The sequence below is a fragment of the Heterodontus francisci genome, chromosome 1 (assembly GCF_036365525.1).
Source record: "Heterodontus francisci isolate sHetFra1 chromosome 1, sHetFra1.hap1, whole genome shotgun sequence".
Lineage (NCBI taxonomy): Eukaryota > Metazoa > Chordata > Chondrichthyes > Heterodontiformes > Heterodontidae > Heterodontus > Heterodontus francisci.
The window spans coordinates 254,166,950-254,190,363 of record NC_090371.1 but is presented as its reverse complement, the minus strand read 5'-3'; the positions used below and the strand labels follow the sequence as shown (position 1 = coordinate 254,190,363).

Sequence of the window (23,414 nt, the reverse complement as noted above, 5' to 3'; positions counted from 1 at the left end):
TTTAATTATGGAAGACCTTTGGTGTATAGAAACAAAGTACAAAGAGGAATGGCTAATACTTGAATTTGGACAGCCTTGGCCCCGAGTAACTAAAACTCTAGATTTGCTCCCTGCTCACTGTTACTACAGCTTTGCAAAAAACAATGCAGTATTCAATGGTGCTGCATCTCTCCTTCCTGAAAGAATCAAACAGGAGAAAATAATATACAACTCCACCAAGGCACTAAAAAGTAGATGCCCTTGGTGTATGAATTGTGGACTTTTGAGCTGGAATTCACTTTCAACCTGTTAGTATAAAAATTAACTTGTTTCTAACAGTACTTTATTCAGAAAATTATTCTGTATGCCTTTTTGTTTCCCCTTTTTTTGCAAAATTAATTCTTTAGCAACATCTGGCATCTGCTGCAACATGTAATCATGGCTCATATTGAACAGTTCCACAAGGGCTGTCCGTTTTTTTAGCCAAATTTTTCACTGCCCCTTCTGAAGGCATTGATTCTTGCTGGGGTAGGATACCATAGGCTTGGGCAGTACCCTGAAACTTTGCCCAAGTGGTCAATTTTCACTCACCAGTTAGGTTTTACATGTGCTGACGGCCTGTTTAACTGCGGAGGGCATTGCAGCCTAGTCTGATCCTGATCTTGTTTGATGTCCACAGTCAGGTATTGCCTAGCAACAATTGCTGATTAGCAATCACGAGCAGGAATACCAGCTTAATTTCCCTCTGGCTCTTTGCCCCCATCCCCACCCCCATACAAAAACTGATGATTGCTTCAGCCAAAATTTGGCACCCAGTTGCTGTCTTGGGAACTCAAACTTGGAATCTCTTGGTCTCTGTGGCTTAATAATAAACTTCATTTTCTTAAAGCTGTTAATAAGGGATGAAAATAATCATTTTGTTAAGCAAATTATGTGTTAACAAATTATTCCCTAGCTGTCATTTTAAATTCCTCTTCATGACACAAATTTAGAAATGTTTGCGTACCATGATATGTTTGAAACTCAATGGAATGATTGCAAGAAGGAAAAGACATCCAGGGTTCAAAATGTTGATGTGAGAGATCTGCTCTTAATAACTAACTTTACAGCTTATTGGTGGTGTTAACAGTGTTCGCTGCGGCTCATCAAACAAAATGGGCCAAGGTCAAAGCATAATAAACCATATTGTTGCTTATAAATATCTTTTCAAGGGATGCAGTAGTGTCTCTATTTAAAAAAAAAATTGGAACTATTGTCTGTGCTACCTGCAAAACAAAATAGAAAATCACTTCTGTGACTGCTCAGTGAGTGCGTTGAAGGACTGCACAGACCAGGGAGGCCCGGGGCTTAATTTCTCTGAGTCAAAAGGTTGTGAGTTCAAGGCTTACTCGTGAATGCAAAATCACAGCTGACGCTTCAATGCACTGCCATGGAAGTGCTGTGCTGTTAGCGTTATTGTCTTGCAAAAGAGACATTAAACTGAGGGTCTAACTATCTGCTCCGGGGAATGTAAAAAATCTCATGGTGTTATTTAGGGCAGGCCAACATTTATCTCTCAACCATCACCACAAAACAGATAAACTAATCTTTTATCTACTGCAGTAACGATGACATGTTCAAAAGTAATTCATTGGCTGTGAAGCACTTGCAATGTTGTCTAAGGTTGTGAAAAGTGCAATTTAAATGGAATTTTTTGTTTTGCTCACTCTCCTACTTGTACTTTGTCCCCTCGGCCTACACCCTAGCCCCTTGTCTAAATTAGAGTGATGCAGGAAGGGGTTAAAGTAATAAATGTCAATGTCCTTAGTTAGGGAGAGGAAATTAGACCATGATTCCAACTCCTGATTACCAACCGACATCTCCAGTTGGAAATTTACATACGTGTGCTGAGTCACACTATGGTTGAGCATCACAGTAATGGTATCCATAATTAAATAGCTCTCTGAAACTCAGTTTCCACACTTGCATTTTATAGCGTGGTGGACTATGATACAATGGGCAGTGGCGACCTTCCATATATTGCCCAAGTGCCCATTCTTCAGGAGAGAAGGAGTAAAGGGGAAAATGTAATATCACTCCAACTCCACCTGTTTCAGTCTCCCTTTACTCTTTCAGTTGGTTCTGAGTTGTACATGTTTCAGGAAAAGTGGGTCAGGCAGAGGGTGGACAGCTTGGAGCAAATGGAGCTTGAGGGGCATCCAAGCAAAATGATTTCCCCGCAACCCTTGATTCAGGGTGGATCTATTATATTTTTACTGCAGCTGTAAAAACCACAAAGCAATTGTAAATATTTCTACATACAGGAGAAATAAATGACCAAAATAAATTTACTGATGCAGTGTTAGTGATCTTGTCTCCTCCTTCCACTCTCTTAAATCTAAACACTGTCAGTCTTATTGAAGCACTATACAGTAGTGAACACATTGGAAAATTGTAATAGCGCTGACACTTCAATGGAGTTTTCTTCTTGGTTTATTTTTAGGCATGGAAGAAACGTTGGTTTGTACTTCGAAGTGGCCGTCTGACGGGAGATCCTGATGTGTTGGAATACTACAAAAATGATCATGCAAAAAAACCGATCCGTGTCATTGACTTGAACCTTTGTGAGCAAGTGGATGCTGGACTGACCTTCAATAAGAAGGATCTAGAGAACAGTTACATTTTTGATATCAGAACAATTGACCGTGTCTTCTACCTGGTAGCAGACACTGAAGAAGAAATGAATAAGTGGGTTCGATGCATCTGTGATATCTGTGGGTTCAATCCTACTGATGAGGGTAAGTACCTTATCTTTGCTAAGCGTTGCTTTTGACAACATGAAATTGGAGTTATATTTACGTAGTTCGGTCCATAATTAGAATGGAGAGATCTCAGAATCACAGAATTGTTACAATGCAGAAGGCCATTTGGCCCATTGTGTCTGCACTGGCTCTCTGAAAGAGCAATTCCCTTCATTCCATTCCCCTGCTTTCTCCCCATAACCCTTCACATTCTTCCTTTTTCATGTAACAGTCTAATTCCCTTTTTGAATGCTTCAATTGAACCTGCCTCCACCACTTTCTCAGGCAGCGCATTCCAGACCTTAACCACTTGCTACGTGATAAAGTTTTTCCTCATGTCACTTTTGCTTCTCTTACCAAATAATTTTAATCTGTGCCCTCTCGTTCTCGATTCCTTCACGAGTGGGAACAGTTTCTCTCTATCTACTCTGTCCAGACCCCTCATGATTTTGAATACCTCTATCAAATCACCTCTCCGTCTTCTCTTCTCCAAGGAAAACAGTGCTAACTTCTCCAATCTATTTTCATAACTGAAATTCTTCATCCCTGGAACCATTCCCGTGAATCTTTTTTGTACTCTCTCCAATGCCCTCACGTCTTTCCCAAAGTGCGGCACCCAGAACGGGACGCAATACTCCAGCTGAGGCCGCACTAGTGTCTTAATCAAGTTCAACATAATCTCCTTGCTCTTGTACTCTATGCTCCTATTAATAAAGCCTAAGATACTTGATGCTTTATTAACAGCGCTCTCAACCTGCCCTGCTACCTTCAATCTCTTATGCACATATACACCTAGGTCCTTCTGCTCCTGCACCCCCTTTAGAATTGTACCCTTTATTTTATGTTCTTACAGCCAAAATGAATCACTTCACATTTCTCTGCATTGAACTTCATCTGCCGCCTGTCTGCCCATTCCACCAACTTGTCTATGTCCTTTTGAAGTTCTACACTATCCTCCTCACAGTTCACAATGCTTCCAAGTTTCGTATCAACCTCAAGCTTTGAAATTGTGCTCTGTATGCCAAGGTCTAGGTCATTAATCTATATCATGAAAAGCAAGGGTCCCAACACTGATCCCTGGAGAACTCCACTACAAATCTTCCTCCAGCCTGAAACACATCCAGTAACCACTACCCTTTTTTTCCTGTCACTTAACCAATTTCATATCCATGTTGCTACTGTCCCTTTTATTCCATGAGCTACAAAGTTTGTTCACAAGTCTGTTGTGTGGCACTGTATCAAATGCCTTTTGAAAGTTCATGTACACCACATCAACAGCATTGCCCTCATCAACCCTCTCTGTTATCTCCTCAAAAAACTCCAGCAAGTTAGTTAAACATGATTTTCCCTTACGAATTCCATGCTAATTAACTCGTATTTATCCATGTCTCCAATCTTCTGGCACCACCGCTGAGTCTAAGGAAGACATGAAAAATTATGGCCAGTGCCTCTGTGATTTCCACCCTCACTTCCCTCTGTGTATCCTTGGATGCATCTCATCTGGTCCTGGTGTTTTACCCACTTTAAGTACAGATAGCTTATCTAATACTACTTCTTTACCTATTTTAAACCCCTCTAGTGTCTGAATTACTTCCTGTTTCACCATTGCCTGGGTTGCATCATCTTCTTCGGTAAAGACAGATGCAAAGTATTCATTTAATACCTCAGCTATGTCCTTTGCCTCCATGTGTAAATCCCCTATATGTTATCTAATCAGCTCCACTCCTCCTTTTGCAACCCTTTTACTATTTATATGCCTATAAAAAAAACTTTGGGATTTCCTTGAATGCTAGCTGCCAGTCTCTCTTCCTGCTCTCTCTTTGCTCTTCTTATTTGCTTTTTCACTTCCCCTCTGGACCTTCTATATTCAGCCTGGTTCTGAATAGTGTTTTCTACCTGGCATCTGTCATAATCACACTTTTTCTTCTTTATCTTAATCTCTACCTCTTTTGTCATCCAGGGAGCTTTGGATTTGTTTGCCCTACTTTTGCCCTTCGAGGGAACATACCTTGACTGTGCCCGAACTATCTCTTCTTTGAAGGTAGCCCATTGTTCAGCTACCGTTTTTCCTGCCAACCTTTGACTCCAATTTATTCGCCACAGTTCCATTCTTACCCCATTGAAGTTGGCCTTCCCCCAGTTAATTATTCTTACCCTGGATTGCTCTTTGTCCTTTTCCATAGTCAGCTTAACGTTATGATACAATGATCACTATCCCCTAAATGCTCTCCTACTGATAATTGATCCACTTGGCCCAACTCATTCCCAAGAACCAGGTCTAGCAGTGCCTCCTTTCTCGTTGGACTAACAACATACTGTTGTAGAAAATTTTCCTGAACACACTGTAGGAACTCTTGCGCCTCACTGCCCTTTACGCTATCGTTATCCCAGTCTACGTTTGGATAATTAAAGTTCCCCATTATAACTACCCTATAATTTTTGAACCTCTCTGTAATTTCCTTGCAAATTTGTTCCTCCACGTCGTTCTCACTATCTGGTGGCCTATAGACAACACCAAGCAATGTAAGTGCACCTTTTTTGTTAGTTAGCTCTAACCAAATTGATTCTGTCCCCGACCCCTCTGGGACATCCTTTTTCTCCAGCACTGCGATGCTCTCGTTAATCAATATTGCCACCGCTCCCCCTTTTTTCCCTTTCCTATCTTTCCTGAACACCTTGTATCCAGCAATATTTAACACCCTGTCCTACCCTTTGAGCTAGGTCTCTGATATAGCCATAACATTATATTTCCACATGGCAATCTGTGCCTGTACCTCATCATTCTTATAACTATACTCCGTGCATTCACATATATGCGCATTAACCCTGATTCAGACTTTATTACTTTCTCCCTTTCTCTGACCCCACCTAATAACTTAATAACCCCTACTCTCGTGCTATCTATCTCCCCCAGTATTCTGTGCACCTTGGTATTCCTCACTGATGCTTGCTCCTGGTTTCCACACCCTTGACAAGTTACCAGTTTTGCTTCCCTCCAGTCTGAGCTCCCTCTCAGGTTCCCATCCCCCTGACAATTTAGTTTAAAACCTCCCCAACAGCACTAGCAAATCTCCCTGTGAGGATATCTCATTATGAAAATTCCATGACCCTTTGGCCATAAAAGAAGCAATATCTGGATAGGCAGGGGTGGGATCTAATTAAGCCAAGGACATTGTGGCTTAAGTGGGGAGTAAGAGTGCATAATAAGCGAGCATATAAATGGGTGTTTTGAAGCACCGTGCAACTGAAGGAAATACAATGCATTTCCCATCATCAGTTGTGTAGGCATCACTGGCATCCAGTATTGTTGAGGGCCTCTGGAGTTTCAAATTTTTGAAGGTGACCTGGTGAGCCATCAACTGCATTATAGAAATGGTCAGTAAAGGGAATAAAAAAAGGCAAATTTAGCACTTTAAGCTCTATCCCTAAGTCCACTGGGCCCACTTATTCTGTGACAAGGTAACACATGGAAATCTCTTTTTACACCTAGATTATCTGCAGGAACAGTGGTGTTAACATGCTGTCCTTTTCATTTAAGACCTGGGTTTCAATCCAGCTCAACTATTGGGATTAAAATCTTACATTTCTACCTCTAAGGGTCTTAACTGAAGTGAGTATGAACAGTCTGAACCCACTCTAATGGGTGCAAGTCTATCAGAGAGCAGCTCACAGTTTAGGGAGGTTGAAAGGATATTTGTTATGGGGGAAATGGAAAATGTCATTTTCTCAAGGTGACGGTTCCCTGAAATAAAGTTATGCTTTGCTATAATTCAGCCAAGATTGGACGAGTTATAATTGGCCCCAAGAGGGAATTTCTGTTTGTGTGCAGTGTCTGTAGTGGGGTAAATAGAATGTGTGAACTTGTATTGAGGCAGACAGACCAGGGAAAGACACAATTCAATCCTTGGACTGCATTGATCTCAGTTGGGGTGCTGAATTTGGTCTTGCGTTGCTAGGAAGAAAATAATTTGTCCAAGGAGATAGCTATTAATTACTATCCTTGGACCCCTGTAGGAGATGCAGTTGTGGGGATGTCTGGTGAGAAAAGGCTTGGGCTCAGTGGTGATGTCCCCCTATAGTGGAATACTGATATTCACTGTACACAAAAAAATGGTGAGGCACTGGAGACCCAACTTTGGCTGCACCGCAGCATGGTGGGCATATTTCAGAAGAGACATCAATTATCAATGGCATGGAGTAAAAATTATCAACCGTCTTTGAAGCAAGAATTGTTGTGCCTTTGGACCCACTTAGTTAAAGATTGTGCATCTCTCCCTCCCTATAAGCAACTGGTGTGACAAGTGGCCAGATTCCTTTAGGGAATGTCTTTTAGGGAAGGAAATCTGCTGTCCTTACCTGGTCTGGTTTACATGTGACTCCAGACGCACAGCAATGTGGTTGACTATTACATGCCCACTCAAATGGCCTAGCAAGCCACTCAGTTGTATCTAACCGCTACGAAGTCAATAAAAAAAGAATGAAACCGGACGGACCACCCAGCATCGACCTAGGCACCGGAAACGACAACGGCAAACCCAGCCCTGTCGATCCTGCAAAGTCCTGCTTTCTAACATCTGGGGGCTAGTGCCAAAGTTGGGAGAGCTGTCCCACAGAGGCAACAGCCTGACATAGTCATACTCACGGAATCATACCTGACAGCCAATGTCTCAGACACTGCCATTACGATCCCCGGGTATGTCCTGTCCTACCGGCAGGACAGACCCAGCAGAAGTGGCAGCACAGTGGTATACAGTCAGGAGGGAGTTGCCCTGGGAGTCCTTAACATCGACTTCGGACCCCATGTAGTTTCATGGCATCAGGTCAAACATGGGCAAGGAAACCTCCTGCTGATTACCACCTACCACCCTCCCTCAACTGATGGGTCAGTACTCCTCCATGTTGAACAGCACTTGAAGGAAGCACTGAGGGTGGCAATGGCACAGAATGTACTCTGGGTGGTGGATTTCAATGTCCATCACCAAGAGTGGCTCGGTAATACCACGACTGACCGAGCTGGCTGAGTCCTAAAGGACATATCTGCTAGAGTGGGTATGCGGCAGGTGGTGAGGGAACCCTTCTTCTTTAGCCTCCTTGTCTCGAGAGACAATGGGTAAGCGTCTGGAGGTGGTCAGTGGTTTGTGAAGCAGCGCCTGGAGTGACTATAAAGGCCAATTCTAGAGTGACAGACTCTTCCACAGGTGCTGCAGATAAAATTGGTTGTTGGGGCTGTTACACAGTTGGCTCTCCCCTTGCGCTTCTGTCTTTTTTCCTGCCAACTGCTAAGTCTCTTCGACTCGCCACGCTTTAGCCCCGCCTTTATGGTTGCCCGCCAGCTCTGGCGATCACTGGCAACCGACTCCCATGACTTGTGATCAATGTTACAGGACTTCATGTCGCATTTGCAGACGTCTTTAAAGACGTCTTGTCTCAGAGACAAGGACGACCGGAGGCTCTGATACCAGTGACGAGCTCGCTGTACAATATGTCCTTGGGATCCTGCCATCTACCATGCGGCTCACATGGCCAAGCCATCTCCGGCGCCGCTGGCTTAGTAGGGTGTATTTGCTGGGGATGTTGGCCGCCTCGAGGACTTCTGTGTTGGAGATACGGTCCTGCCACCTGATGCCAAGGATTCTCCGGAGGCAGCGAAGATGGAATGAATTGAGGTGTCGCTCTTGGCTGACTTATGTTGTCCAGGCCTCGCTGCCGTAGAGCAAGGTACTGAGGACACAGGCTTGATACACTTGATACGCTTTTGTGTTCTGTGTCAGTGCGCCATTTTCCCACACTCTCTTGGCCAGTCTGGACATAGCAGAGGAAGCCTTTCCGATGCGCTCGTTGAATTCTGCATCGAAAGACAGGTTACTGGTGATAGTTGAGCCTAGGTAGGTGAACTCCTGAACCACTTCCAGAGTGTGGTCGCTAATATTTATGGATGGGGCATTTCTGACGTCCTGTCCCATGATGTCCGTTTTCTTGAGGCTGATGGTTAGGCCAAATACGGTGCAGGCAGCCGCAATCCTGTCCATGAGTCTCTGCAGACACTGTTCTGTGTGGGATGTTAATGCAGCATCGTCAGCAAAGAGGAGTTCCCTGATGAGGACTTTCCGTAATTTGGTCTTAGCTCTTAGACGGGCAAGGTTGAACAACCTGCCATCTGATCTTGTGTGGAGGAAAATTCCTTCTTCTGAAGACTTGAACGCATGTGAGAGCAGCAGGGAGAAGAAGATCCCAAACAGTATAGGTGCGAGAACACGGCCCTGTTTCACGCCACTCAGGATAGGAAAGGGGTCTGATGAGGCGCCGCTATGCTGAATTGTGCCTTTCATATTGTGATGGAATGAGATGGTGATAGTATCTTTGGTGGGCATCCAATCTTTTCTAGTAGTCTGAAGAGACCACGTCTGCTGACGAGGTCAAAGGCTTTGGTGAGATCTATGAAAGCAACGTAGAGGGGCATCTGTTGTTCGCGGCATTTCTCCTGTAGCTGGCGAAGGGAGAACAGCATGTCAATGGTGGATCTCTCTGCTCGAAGGCCACACTGTGCCTCAGGGTAGACACGCTCAGCCAGCTTCTGGAGCCTGTTTAAAGCGACTCGAGCGAAGACTTTCCCCACTATGCTGAGCAGGGAGATTCCACGGTAGTTGTTGCAGTCACCGCGGTCACCCTTATTCTTACAGAGGGTGATGATATTGGCATCGCGCATGTCCTGTGCGACTGCTCCCACGTCCCAGCACACGCAAAGCAGTTCGAAGCACTAAGGTTGGCAAGGGCACAGAATGTGCTCTGGGTGGTGGATTTCAATGTCCATCACCAAGAGTGGCTCGGTAACACCACGACTGACCGAGCTGGCTGAGTCCTAAAGGAAATATCTGCTAGAGTGGGTATGCGGCAGGTTGTGAGGGAACCAACAAGAGGGAAAAACATAATTGACCTCGTCCTTACCAATCTGCCTGCTGCAGTTGCATCTGTCCATGGCAGTATTTGTAGGAGTGACCACCGCACAGTCCTTGTGGAGACGAAGTCCCGCCTTCACATTGAGGATACTCTCCATCGTGTTGTGTGGCACTACCACCGTGCTAAATGGGATAGATTTCGAACAGATCTAGCAATGCAAAACTGGGTATCCATGAGGCGCTGTGGGCCATCAGCAGTGGCAGATTTGTACCCAACCACAATCTGTAACCTCATGGCCCGGCATATCCCCCACTCTACCATTACCATCAAGCCATGAGACCAACCCTGGTTCAATGAAGAGTGCAGGAGGGCATTCCAGGAGCAGCACCAGACATACCTGAAAATGAGGTGTCAACCTGGTGAAGCTACAACACAGGACTATCTGCGTGTCAAACTGTGTAAGCAGCATGCAATAGACAGAGCTCAGCGATCCCATAATCAACGGGTCAGATCTAAGCTCTGCAGTCCTGCCACATCCAGCTGTGAATGTGGTGGACAATTAAACAATTAACTGGAGGAGGTGGCTCCACAAATATCCCCATCCTCAATGATGAGGGATCCCAGCACGTCAGTGCTTAAGATAAGGCTGAAGCATTTGCAACAATCTTCAGCCAGAAGTGCCGAGTTGATGATCCATCTCTGCCTCCTCCTGAAGTCCCCAGCATCACAGATATCAGACTTCAGCCAATTTGATTCACTCCGCGTGATATCAAGAAACGACTGAAGACACTGGATACTACAAAGGCTATGGGCCCTGACCATATTCCGGCAATAGTAATGAAGACCTGTGCTCCAGAACTTGCTGCACCCCTAGCCAAGCTGTTCCAGTACAGCTACAACATTGGCATCTACCATGCAATGTAGAAAATTGCCCAGGCATGTCCTGTACACAAAAAGCAGGTCCAGTCCAACCTGGCCAATTACCGCCCCATCAGCCTGCTCTCAATCATCAGTAAAGTGATGGAAGGTATCATCAACAGTGCCATCAAGCGGCACTTGCTTAACAATAACCTGCTGAGTGACGCTCGGTTTGGGTTCTGCCGGGGCCACTCAGCTCCTGACCTCATTACAGCCTTGGTTCAAACATGGACTAAAGAGCTGAACTCGAGGTGATGTGAGAGTGACTGCCCTTGACATCAAGGCAACATTTGACCGAGGATGCCGTCGAGGAGCCCTAGCAAAACAGAAGTCAATGGGAATCGGGGAAAACTCTCCGCTGGCTGGAGTCATACCTAGCACAAAGGAAGATGGTTGTGGTTGTTGGAGGTCAATCATTGAGCTCCAGGACATCACTGCAGGAGTTCCTCAGGATAGTGTCCTAGGCCCCAACCATCTTCAGCTGCTTCATCAATGACCTTCCTTCAATCATAAGGTCAGAAGTGGGGATGTTTGCTGATGATTGCACAATGCTCAGCCCCATTCGCAACTCCTCAAATACTGAAGCAGTCCATGTAGAAATGCAGCAAGACTTGGACAATATCCATGCTTGGGCTGATAAGTGGCAAGTAACATTCGCGCCATGCAAGTGCCAGGCAATGACCATCTCCAACAAGAGAGAATCTAACCATCTCCCCTTGACATTCAATGGCATTACCATCGCTGAATCCCCCACTATTAACATCCTAGGGGCTACCATTGACCAGAATCTGAACTGGAGTAGCCATATAAATACCATGGCTGCAAGAGCAGGTCAGAGGCTAGGAATCATGCGGCGAGTAACTCACCTCCTGACTCCCCAAAGCCTGTCCATCATCTACAAGGCACAAGTCAGGGGTGTGATGGAATACGCTCCACTTGCCTGGATGGGTGCAGCTCCAACAACACTCAAGAAGCTCGACATCATCCAGGACATAGCAGCCCGCTTGATTGGCACCCCATCCACAAACATTGAGTCCCTCCACCACCGCACACATGGCAGCAGTGTGTGCCATCTACAAGATGCACTGCAGCAACGCACCAAGGCTCCTTAGACAGCACCTTCCAAACCCGCGACCTCTACCAACTAGAAGGACGAGGGCAGCAAATGCATGGGAACACCACCACCTGCAAGTTCCCCTCCAAATCACACACCATCCTGACTTGGAACTATATCGCCGTTCCTTCATTGTCGCTGGGTCAAAATCCTGGAATTCCCTTCCTGAAGCATTGTTGGTGTACCTACCCCACATGGACTGCAGCGGTTTAAGAAGGCAGCTCACCACCACTTTCTCAAGGGCAAATCGGGATGGGCAATAAATGCTGGCCTAGCCAGCGACGCCCACATCCCATGAATGAATAATAAAAAATAAATTCTCATCTGATGCCCTCACACACTCATAAATAGTGCATAAAGTGGAAATGGCACTGAAAGGCTCAGCAAGAAGGTAGGCTGAATGATTATCCTGGGTGAATTTCAGATGTTGGGCTGGTGGGGGGTGGGGGTGCAAGGGAGGCGAGGGCAACGGAAAGGCATGACTTCAATAGATCAGAAAAGTCAGGTAGACTGCTCACATAATTTCATTTTTACTCCTTTTTAAGTAATCTCTATAGCAGCAAGACATCAAAATTGTAATCTGGAAGGAAGTGCACACTGGACTAGAATTCCACCTATTCATTCTCCACTGGCAACAAATCTAGTCCAGTAAAGGTTAGTGTTCAACCTAAGTGTAACTGTATGGGACTCTGAGGCTGTGGTGTATAGATGGCGAAAATGGATTCATTTTAGTGTGCAAGTACACCACTTGTAATTCTGTGCTTTTATTTGGCATTTACCCAACCTGCAGTTGCTCAGTAAATAGGTTAAGGAGGGGAAATTTGTCTAAGGAGATAGTTCCTAATTGTTACGCAGGATGTGCAGGGGTGCAACAATGTGAATGTCTGTCTGGGATTGGTCATCACGTTGCACAACAAAATTCCACTGTACTCTACGTTAACTCAAGATTTCTAGTTGCAGGGACTCACTAATGAATTGACTTCCCAATGCAGACTCACTATATTTGGAAGTATCAAAAGTGCTGCTGATGCTTTTTCTTTGCTCATTGGATGCAAGCGTCGCTGGCAAGGCCCGCATTTATTACCCATCCTAATTGCCTTTTTGAAGGTCATGGTGACCCGCTGCCTTGAACCATGCAGTGCAGTTATATCCTTAGTGCATATTAGGTAGGAAGTTCCAGGATTTTGACCTAGTGACGATGAAGGAATGGTGATGTATTTCCAAGTCAGGATGGTGTGTGACTTGCTGGTGCTGGTGTTCCCATTCGTCTGCTGCCCTTCTTGTTCTAGGTGGTAGAGGTCGCAGGTTTGGAAGGTGCTGTTGAAGAAGTCTTGGTGAGTTACTGCAGTGCAACTTGTAGATGATGCGCACTGCTGCCATGGTGCACTGGTGGTGTAGGGAGTGAATGTTTAAGGTGATGGATGGGTGTGCTGATCAAGTCAGCAGCTTTGTCCTGGATGTCGAGCTTCTTGAATATTGTTGGAGCTGCAGTCATCTGGGCAAGTGGAGAGTATTCCATCACGCTCCTGGCTTGTACTTTGTAGATGGTGGACAGGTTTAGGGGAGTCAGGAGGTGAATTACTTGCTGCTGAATACCCAGCTTCTGACCTGCTCTTGTTGCCACAGTACCTATGTGGCTGGTCCAGTTGTTTCTGATCAGTGGTGAACCCAGGATGTTGGTGGAGCAATGTTAATGAATGTCAAGGAAAGGTAGTTAGATTCTCTGATGTGACTATATTTGGGAATGTTGCCTGTGTGCATTTGTGTAGAATCATCAATTTCTGCTAAAACAGAATAATTAATCCCTTTCTTTCCCAGTTTGCAATATATCAGAAGGAGTCAATATGAATTTGCAAACTTTGTATTTCATTATATAATTATAAATTGTACCTTCAACAACTTGCCCCGCCCAGACCATTGCTGTGGCGGTGTGGCTCTTATCACCAAATCGCACTATGGTCTGTCCCCTTCTCCCTGTGTCGTTATCTCTTCCTTTGAGCATTTGTGCTTTTCTATTGTGCTGTTCGTCTCATTTAAAGGTCCTCGTTCTCTAACTTCCACATAAGTATAATAAAAAATGCTTTCACCAAGATGTTTTCACAGTTTTCCTGTCTCAGCTTATGCACTGACTTTTCAACCTCCATCTCAATTCATTTTGCACACTCTCCTCTGAGTTCACTGCCCTCCTTAATCTCTCCGTCTTTATAAGCTCCCCAAACCATATTCACAGCCACCCCTTTTGTTGTTAATATATTAATTGCATTTTATTATATGCAGGTGATGAGCATTAACTGGGGATTCACTTGTGCTCCTTACAGTATATTAGTGGTGTCCCTTTCAGAAGGGGCACGTAGTTAGGTATAAATATGAACAGACTGGAACTCTGGTTGAATTAGGGGGTGCGTGTTTGTAATGTGTATCTCACAGAATCATAGAATGGTTAACAGCACAGAAGGAGGCCATTTAGCCTGTTGTGTCCTTGCTGGCTCTCTGCAAGAGCAGCTCAACTAGTCCCACTCTCAGCCTTTTCCCCATAGCCCTGCAAATTTTTTCTCTTCATACAAATATCCAATTCTCTTTTGAAGGTCTCCATTTAATCTGCCTCCACCATATTCTCAGATAGTGCATTCCAGATCCTAACCACTTGCTTCATAAAAAATGTTTTATCTCATGATGCCATTGCTTCCTCCCTCTCCTCCCCCCCCCCCACCCCCCCACCTCCAATCACCTTAAATAGGTGCAAATAAATGCTTATAAAAGTGTGTAAAGATTGGTTCAAGTTCTATCCTTCACCACTTGGTTTTCTGGGATATAACAGCTACTCCCAACGTGTCAAAGATAAGGTTGTCTCTGATCACTTCCTTGTATTGCTCACCACCTTATCCCATTTCCCCCTCCTAACCCTACTTCCTTCTGTGTCCACCCCTGAAAAAAAAACTCCCATTTCACTTAGAACTGCAATTTCTTTTTTTAAATTCATTCGTTGGATGTGGATGTTGCTGACAAGGCCAGCATTTATTGCCCAACCCTAATTGCCCTGAGAGGTGGTGGTGAACTGCCTTTTTGAACCGCTGCAGTCCATGTGGGGTACGTACACCCACAGTGCTGTTAGGAAGGGAGTTCCAGGATTTTGACCCAATGACAGTGAAGGAACGGTGATATAGTTCCAAGTCAGAGTGGTGTGTGACTTGGAGGGGAACTTGCAGGTGGTGGTGCTGTTGCCATGCAAAATCTCAACTGTCTAACCTTTGCCTTCCATTCACCACGACATTTCTGCAGCTACCGATCTGCTCAACCATACCCTCACCTCCACCACAGCCTCCCCTCCACCTTTGATGCCCTAGTCCTCCATTAAAGCCATTAATCTCTCTCACCCTAGCCATTCGTCCTGGTAAAGCTGTCATTTCTGCTCCGTTAACTCAAAGGGATGCAGACTTGAATGGACATGGCAAGCATTTGCTTAGCCGTTCGCTGCCAGATCTGGTGGGTCACATAAGGCACTATCAGGATATGCTGTCGTCTTCCAGAGCTGCTCTCGATTCCAGGAATTAAAAGATACCTGCTGGCTTCTTTTCCTTACTGCAAAACATCTTCTTAAACCCTTCCGCCCTGTTTCCTCCACTCTCATCTTCAACAAGAAGTGCAGGGAGCTCATGGACTTCTTTGTTACTAAGATTGAGACCATCTAAACAGATGACTCTGCCACTTCCCTCCCTTCCCAGAGCCTGCCAGACCAAACTACCACTAAGGATACCCTGGCCATAGCTCTTAATTCGAATCTTTCTTTTGTTTCTCTCCTATCTGCCCACATGCCCTGTCCCAGTTCAACGAGTCCGTGAGACCCATTTCCTGCTTCCTTGACCCCATTCATACTAAACTGCTGACCACCCAACTTTCCTTCTTGGCTCCCATGTTAGGTGATATTGTTAGCAGATATCAGGTACTGTCCAATGTTCCCTTTAAGGTGTGTGGATGACCAGCAAACTGGTAGGTACCACACCAGCTACTCATGATTTGTCCTGCTTACGATGATGTGCAATGCAGCTGCACAAAAAATGTTAAGGGTACCACGCATTGAAATGAACAGGCCCCGTGCAAAAAAAAAAAAATCAGAAGGAGCATTGGTACTGCCTCTATTTACTTCAAATCTGGTGTCATCACCCCTTTCCACAAAAAGCAACCCTTGACCCCTCCCTTTCCTCTCCTAAAGTCTGTAACCTCCCAAATCCATGCTCATCTTTCCTGGAACTCCATGTTTGAATCCCTCCAATCAGGTTTGTGCTCCGGTCACAATACTGAAATGGCTCTTAACAAAATCACAAATGACATCCTTTGTGACTGTGAAGAAGGTGAATCATCCCTCCATTTTCTTCTCCTTCAACACCTCTCTAACGTTGTCCAGCTGGGTGGGACCAGGCTGTCACATGGTTCCATTCATATCTATCCAGTCATAGCCAGAAAATCGCCGGCAATGGCTTCTCCTCCCACTCCAGCACCATTACCTCTGGCATGTCCTAAGAAATCCAACCTTGTCCCCCGACTATTTCTCATCTACATGCTGTCCTTCGATAAGCAGAAATTTCCTCCAACCCATTAATATTGAGAAGACCGAAACCATCATTTTTGGTCCTCGCCATAACCTCCGTTACCTAGCGCCAACTCTGTCCCTCTCCTTGGCAATTGTAGGAGGCTAAACTGGACTGTGCAACCTTGGTGTCATATTTGACCCTGAGATGAGCTATCGTAAGACCGCCTATTTCCACCGCCATAGGATCACCGACTCAGTCTCTGCCTTAGCTCATCTGCTGCTGAAACCCTCAACTGTTATCCATGCATTTGTCACTTCTAGACTTGGCTATTCCAATGCACTCCTGTTTGGTCTTCCATATTCTGGCCTCCCTAAACTTGAGATCATTCCAAAACTCTGCTGCCCGTGTCCTTGCTTGCACCAAGTGAGTTCACCCATCACCCCTGTTCTAGCTGATCGACATTGGCTCCTGGCTAAGCAGCACCTCTATTTTAGAATTTTTGTCCTGGAGGCTGGTGGGATGGAAAGTAAGGACAAGGGGAACCCTATCGCAGTTCTAGGAGGGAGGGGAATGGGCGAGAACAGAAGTGGATACCGGGAGGATGCTTCCTTTTGTGGGGGAGACTAGAACTAGGAGACACAGTTTGAGAATAAGAGTTCTCCCTTTTAAGACGATGAGAATTTTGTTTTTTCTCAAAGGGACGTTAGTCGTGGAATTCGCTTCCCCAGAAAGCAGTGGAGTCTGGGACATTGAATTTATTCAAGGCTGAGTTAGATTTTTAATAGACAAGAAAGTCGAGGGTTATAGGGGACAGACAGGAAAGTGTAGTTGAGACCACAACCAGATTAACCATGATCTTATCGAATGGCAGAGCAAGCTCGAAGGGCTGATCGGCCTACTCCTGCTCCTATGTCCTAAGTTCCTAAGTGCAGGAAATGGGTCGGACGCAGTTGAGGGCCCTGTCAACCACAGTGGGGGGTTGGGGGGAATCCTTGGTTGAGGAAAAAGGAAGACGTATCAGAAGCACTGTTGTGGAAGGTTGCATCATCAGATCAGATGCAATGGTGATGGCGAAACTGGGGGAACGGAATGGAGACCTTACACGAGGTAGGGTGTGAGGAAGTGTAGTTTAGGTAGCTGTGGGAGTTGGTTGGCTTATAATGAATATTAGTAGACAGCCTATTCCCAGAAATGGAGACAGAGAAGTCAAGGAAGGAAAGGGAAGTGTCAGAGATGGACCATGTGAAGTGAAAGAAGGATGGAAATTGGAAGTAAAGTCGATGAGGTTTTTCAGTTCCAGGCAAGTGCCGCAAACGGCACTGATAGTCATCAATGTACTGGAAACAGAATTGGGGGAAGGAGCCTGAGTCAGACTGGAACAAGGAATGTGCGACATATCCCATAAAAAGACAGGTGTTACGACCAGGTGAGAAGGGGTCTCGGAGTTCCCTCTCAACCTTTGCCTGGTTTAACCGTAACAGGGTTTAATTTTAAAACACTGTGTTTTTAGCTCCTCTTCAGTAAATCCTTGTTCACCGCTTTCCAATTGCAAGGCAAAGAAATCAAATCAGACAGGTTTTTAGATTTAAACAAGAAAGGTGGAAATTTATTAATCTTATACTCTAATTCAGTTAACAGCTACGACCACACTAGCACGCATATGTGATAAACACACACGCAGATTGAGAAAGAAAAAGTAGAAAGAATGAAGGGGAAAAGTTTGAGGCAATAACTGGGTGGTAATTACAGTCCTTTGAGTTCGATGTGGAGTCTTTGGTTGCAGATAAGTCTTGCCGTTTGTTGGGGCGCAGTGCACGCTTTAACTTGCTTCGGTGTAGGAGTCTCTTCTCTCTCGAGATTTAAGTGACTTCAGTGGGTCCGGAGGCTTGTGAGAAAGCGAGAAAGAGCCAGCCAGGAGAGCAGTTGTCTTGTTCCAGATTCAGTTACAGTCTGCAGTCTGTCTTCAAACTGTCACAGAGTCATAGAGTTTTACAGCACAGAAACAGGCCCTTCGGCCCAACGTGCCTGCGCCAACCATCAAGCACCAGTCCAAAACTAATCCTGTCCTGTGAGCACAATTCAAAACCAGTCCTGGGCCAGCAGCTTAGTCATGTGACTCACTGTTTAAACAAACTCCTGCTTTTGTGGATTTCAAAGCTCTTGGGGTGGGGGGGGGGGGTGGTGGGGGGGTTGTAGTGCTGTCTCTTACCCCGACAAGATGTGGATCACCATTGCCCAGCCTAATCTCTGTTAATTGAATCAGTGAGCAATTCTTTTGTCTCTCCAAGCACTGTCCCTTAGTATGCAAATGTCCTCCAGCCAAATGTCTGGTGATCTCTTTAAACAAGTTATTTCTTCACTTCAGCAACAGTATAATATTAATGTTCATATGACGGAATTAATATGCCTCATTCTTGGCAGGTGGGGGTCTTCATGACACAGGTATAACTAGGGCCCATGCGGGTGTCCATAGCAGCGCCTTTTATTTGAAGGAGGTGGGTGGAGTTGAAGCAGAACTTGTTCAGTGTGAGCACAAGTTCAGCCAGGCAGAGGATGGTGGTGGTGGATGGGGACAGGTTGGGCCTCTGTTCGAGGAAGAATTGGAGAGCCCTCAGACCGTCTGAGGGATGAAGGTATAGAACAATTGGACATCCATAGTGAAGAGGAGGTGTTTAGGCCAGGAAACTGGAAATTGTTGCAATGGTGTGGGGTGTCAAAGAGTCACGGATGTAGGTGGGAAGAGACTGGATAAGGGGAGGAAAAAAGAGGCCAAATAGAAAGAAATAAGTTCAGTGGAGCAGGAACAGGTTGAAATGATGGGTCTACCAGGACAGCCCTGTTTGTGGATTTTGGGAAGGAGGTCGAAGTGGGCTGTTCGGGGTTGCGGGATTATGAGGTGAAAAGCTGTAGACGGAAGATGTCTGGAGGAGATGTGGTCAGTGACAGCCTTCAAGACAGTGGCTTGATGTTCGGTGGTGGGGTCAGCTGCACGACGTCTTCAGCAACCCTCCAGATGGAGCGCAGCGTAGATACACCTGGTCAAGACCGGACGGGTCTGCCTGTTCCAGGATTGACTTCCTGTTTATGTTCCGTGCATTCACAGTCAGATCCACTGACGTCAAGCCGGTGTTCTTCTCTGACCACTGCCTTCTACTGGCTGACTGTCACTTACGGGATGACCAGTGGGTTGGCAGGGTGATATGGAAGCTGAACGTAAAACTGCTGACCCCAGAGAACATCGAGGAGCTCAAAAGGGATTACAAAGGTTGGAGAATGGTGAAACCCCTCTTTACTTCCCACCAGTGCGCTGGAGAATCAATCAAGGCGGACATCAGGAGGTTCTTCATCCTCAAAGGTGTTCAGAGGGTGCGAGAGACACGGAGGGCAATAGCCTGACTCCTGAAGAGAATGCAGAATCTGCTCCAGCTGCAGTCGATGGGGGTCAAGGTCAAGAAGGATCTCCAAGAGGTGAAGAGCCAGCAGACCTCGCTCTTTGCCGTGGAAGCCTCCTAGATCATCATCCAGTCCAGAGTCCGCTCCATTGAGTGGGCAGATCTGGCAAATGGAGTACAATATGGGAAAATGGGAAATTGTCTAATTTGCCAGTAAGAATAAAAAAGAAGCATATTATCTTCTTCCAAAAGGTACACTGAGAGAGCTCTGTGATCAGCAGCCTGAAGGAAGAGGACAGCTCGGTAATATCGTTGCAGTCTGACATACTAAGGATCAGCAAATCCTTTTATGCTGGGCCGTACAACGTGACACTCACGGACAGCACGACCTCCCAGTCCTTCCTGTCATCTATCACAAAGGTCTTAAATGACAGAACACGGGAGAGTCTGGACAAACCACTAACTCTGGACGAGCTGACAAAGGCCATCAGGTCCTTCGAGACGAGTAAAACTCCCGGAAGCGATGGCTTACCAGTTGAGTTGTATTCGACTCTGTGGGACTGGCAGAATGCCTCATCACCAGAACTTTCAAACATGCACCAAGACGTAGCTTGGCTGGTAGTGAGAAGGGCACTCCACGTCAGAACCTTTCTGCCGACCGCCTCCGCACGCTGCCCTCGAGTTGGCTGTGGTGGGGAAGAGATTGTTGCCCACCTCCTTCTGGAATGTGCCTTTGCAGAGCAGGTGTGGAAACAGATGCAGTGGTTTTTGTCGAGGTTCATCCCGAGCAGCTCCACAGGTCTGTGTGCTCTACGGGCTGTTCCCAGGGACGTACACCAAGATAAATGTCAGCTGCTGCTGGAGGGTCAACTTGGTGAAGGACGCACTTTGGTCTGCCCAGAACTTGCTGGTCTTCCAGAGAAAAGAATTGTCCACAACCGAGTGTTGCAGACTGGCACATTCCAAGGTCCAGGACTACGTGCTGAGGGATGCACTAAAGCTTGGGGCAACCGCCGCAAGGCTCAATGGAGAAAGACCACTGTGTAAGGTCCTCCTGCCATAGAATACTGAGGGGCTGGAACCTGTGTAAAACCCCTTGGGCTGTATGCACCAAAATATGCTTTTGCTGTTTCATGCAAATGTACATTGCATGTAAAATGGAATGGTAAGAGTTGTGAGGCAACTCACTTTCTGTATCCAAGGAAAGTGATTTCTTTTTCACTTTTTCTGGAATGTAAATTGGACCTGTTTTGTAATATTTTTTTACAGATATTTATGAATAAAGAATATTTTTGGAAAAAAAAGTGGGGTCATGGTCTGGGGGAGGTAGGAAGAAATGTCTGTGAGTTGGCAGTCAGCCTCTACAAGGTAGAGTCTGGTATGCCAGACTACAACAGAACCACCCTTGTCAGCCAGTTTGATCACTATGTCGGGGTTAGACCTGACAGAATGAAGTGCATCAAGTTCAGAGGGAGACAGGTTGGAGTGAGTGAGGGGAGCAGAGAAATTAAGACAGCTGATGTCACACCGACAGTTCTCAATGAAAAGATCATGAGCAGGCAAGAGGCCAGAGGGAGGAGTCCAGGTGTAGAGAGAATACTGGAGGCGAGTGAATGCGTGCACTGGTCGGAGGGAGGACTCCTGGCCAATGATATTGAACCCAGTGGCGAAGGCGACCGAAGAAGAGCTCAACATCGTGGCAAGCATGAAATTCATTGAGGTGGGTTGTAAGGGGCTTAAGCTGAGTCCTTTGTTAAGTACAGATTGTTCAGTGTCAGAGAGGAGAAGGTCAGAGGGTATTGTGAATACACGGCAAGGATGAGATTAGAAGAAGAGATGGGGTCAGAAAGGGGAAGAAAGATCTGGAGGGGTGTTTGTACCCATGAGTTGGTGGAGCTTTTGTTCCTTAACACCTGAAAGGAAAAGAAAAAGTTTTTGTTAAAGGGTCAAATAAGATGAAGGATGAAATGAAACTGCAGAGCAGGACAGCTTAGAGATCGGGTGAGACAGTGCTTTTGGAGAGAGAGGTTGAGTGTGTACATGTAGCGGCGCATGGCACTATGTGTGGATCACAGGATGCAGAGAGAACAGCAGTCTGAGAAACATTGTATGTCTCCGAGATATCTGTAATCTTGGGTGGATTCAAAACATGAAGGATGGAACTTCAGTTGGAATCCACGTGAAATAAGTCAGAGCCGGAGGAAGGAGATGTGGCTGTGGAAACAAGTTTTGGTAGACACCTTATTGAATACCAAGAGGGAAATAGAAAGCAATGAAGGTGAACAAGGTAAAAGAGACAAATGGAAATCACAGCGGAGAGAAGGGCAGAACTACTTCAAGGTGGAAAAGAAGTGGCAATGAATTAAAAACTAAAATAAAGGCAAAATACTGCAGATACTGGAAATCTGAAATAAAAACAAATTGCTGGAAATACTCAGCAGGTCAGGCAGCACCTGTGGAGAGCGAAACAATTAACGTTTCCGGTCTGTGACATTTCATCAGAACTGGCAAAGGTTAGAAACGTAATAGGCTTTGAACAAGTGAAAGAGGGGAGGGCAGGGGAAGAACTACAAAAGGAAAACTCTGTGATGGGGGACTTGTTTATTGTTTGTTTGCTCACAGCTGCTAACTTTAGTGATAATATTCAGGTTCAGACTCATGAATTTGAACACATGTCCAATCTTAGAGTGCTGTCTTGAAATGATGCATGGGTGACTTATCCTATAACACTCCAGTGCACCTGCCAGAAATCAGCCCATATGTCCTGCATGGTCTTGGTTCAGTAGTTGCACTCTTGCCTCTTGAGTCAAAGGTCATGCGTTCAAGCCCCACTCCAAAGATTTGAGCACTTAATCTAGGCTGACACTTCATTGCAATGTTGAGGAGATGCTTCACTGTCGGAGATGCCATCTATCAGATGAGATATTAAATCAAGGTTCCATGTGCCTCTCAGTTAGATTACCTATATAGACTCCTGCACTATCACTAAATTCTCAGACTGCTTGTCCAATATCCTCCAGTTATATATTGGGAAGACCGAAGCCATTGACTTGTGCATCCACTGCAAATTCCGCTCCCTTGCCTCTGACCCTACCCCTTTCCTGGCAACTGTCGAGGCTGAACCAGACGGTTTGAAACCTTGTGTCATATTTGACCCCTAGGTGAGTTTTCAACCACTATCCGTGCCTATTTCCTCCTCCGTGACATTGCCCGACTACGGCCCTGCCTCAGCTCATCTGTTGCTGAAACCCTCATCCATGACTTTGTTACCTTCAGACTTGATTATTCCAATGCGCTCTTGGCCGGCCTTCCACATGCTACCCAAGGATGTGAAAGGGGTGTGTAAATCCAAGTTTCTTTTCTTCGAGATTGACGGGAAGGAAAAAATGATTAATACGTAAATAAGCACAGTTTGCATGACAGGTTATGTGTCTGAGATTGTTTCAGAGGAAGAGTAACTCTGATAGTTATTCTGTTTTATAAATTATCAGGAGGAGACAGCTCAATGTTTTAACAGTAATAATCAAATTCAAGATTCCTTCCAGTTAGTTTTTTTGGGTGAAACTTTGTCTATTGTCTGCTGGGTGGAAAGGATCCCATGCCACTATTTTGAACAAGAGCAAGGGCATTATCCCTGGTGTCCTGGCCATATTTATCCCTCAATCAACATCACAAAAACAGATTGGTTATTTTCGTATTGCTGTTTGTGGGAGCTTGCTGTGCACAAATAGGCTGCCACTTTTTCTACGTTTCATCTGTGACTACACTTCAAAAGTACTTCTTGATTGGCTGTAAAGCGTTTGGG

The 23,414-nt window shown here is 45.6% G+C and overlaps 1 protein-coding gene across 8 annotated transcripts in view; it reads left to right on the top strand.

Annotated features, from left to right (window-relative positions):
• Nucleotides 1–23,414, top strand: part of gab1 (GRB2-associated binding protein 1) — a 280,867-nt gene that overhangs the window by 166,989 nt on the left and 90,464 nt on the right. For 7 of the 8 annotated variants that reach the window (XM_068043038.1, XM_068043011.1, XM_068043017.1 and 4 more), the window contains one exon: nt 2,462–2,756. The exons of the other annotated variant lie outside the window; for it this stretch is intronic. In XM_068043038.1, coding sequence (XP_067899139.1) covers nt 2,462–2,756 — 295 coding nt within the window. The remainder of the gene's footprint in view (nt 1–2,461; nt 2,757–23,414) is intronic. 8 annotated transcript variants of the gene reach the window in all.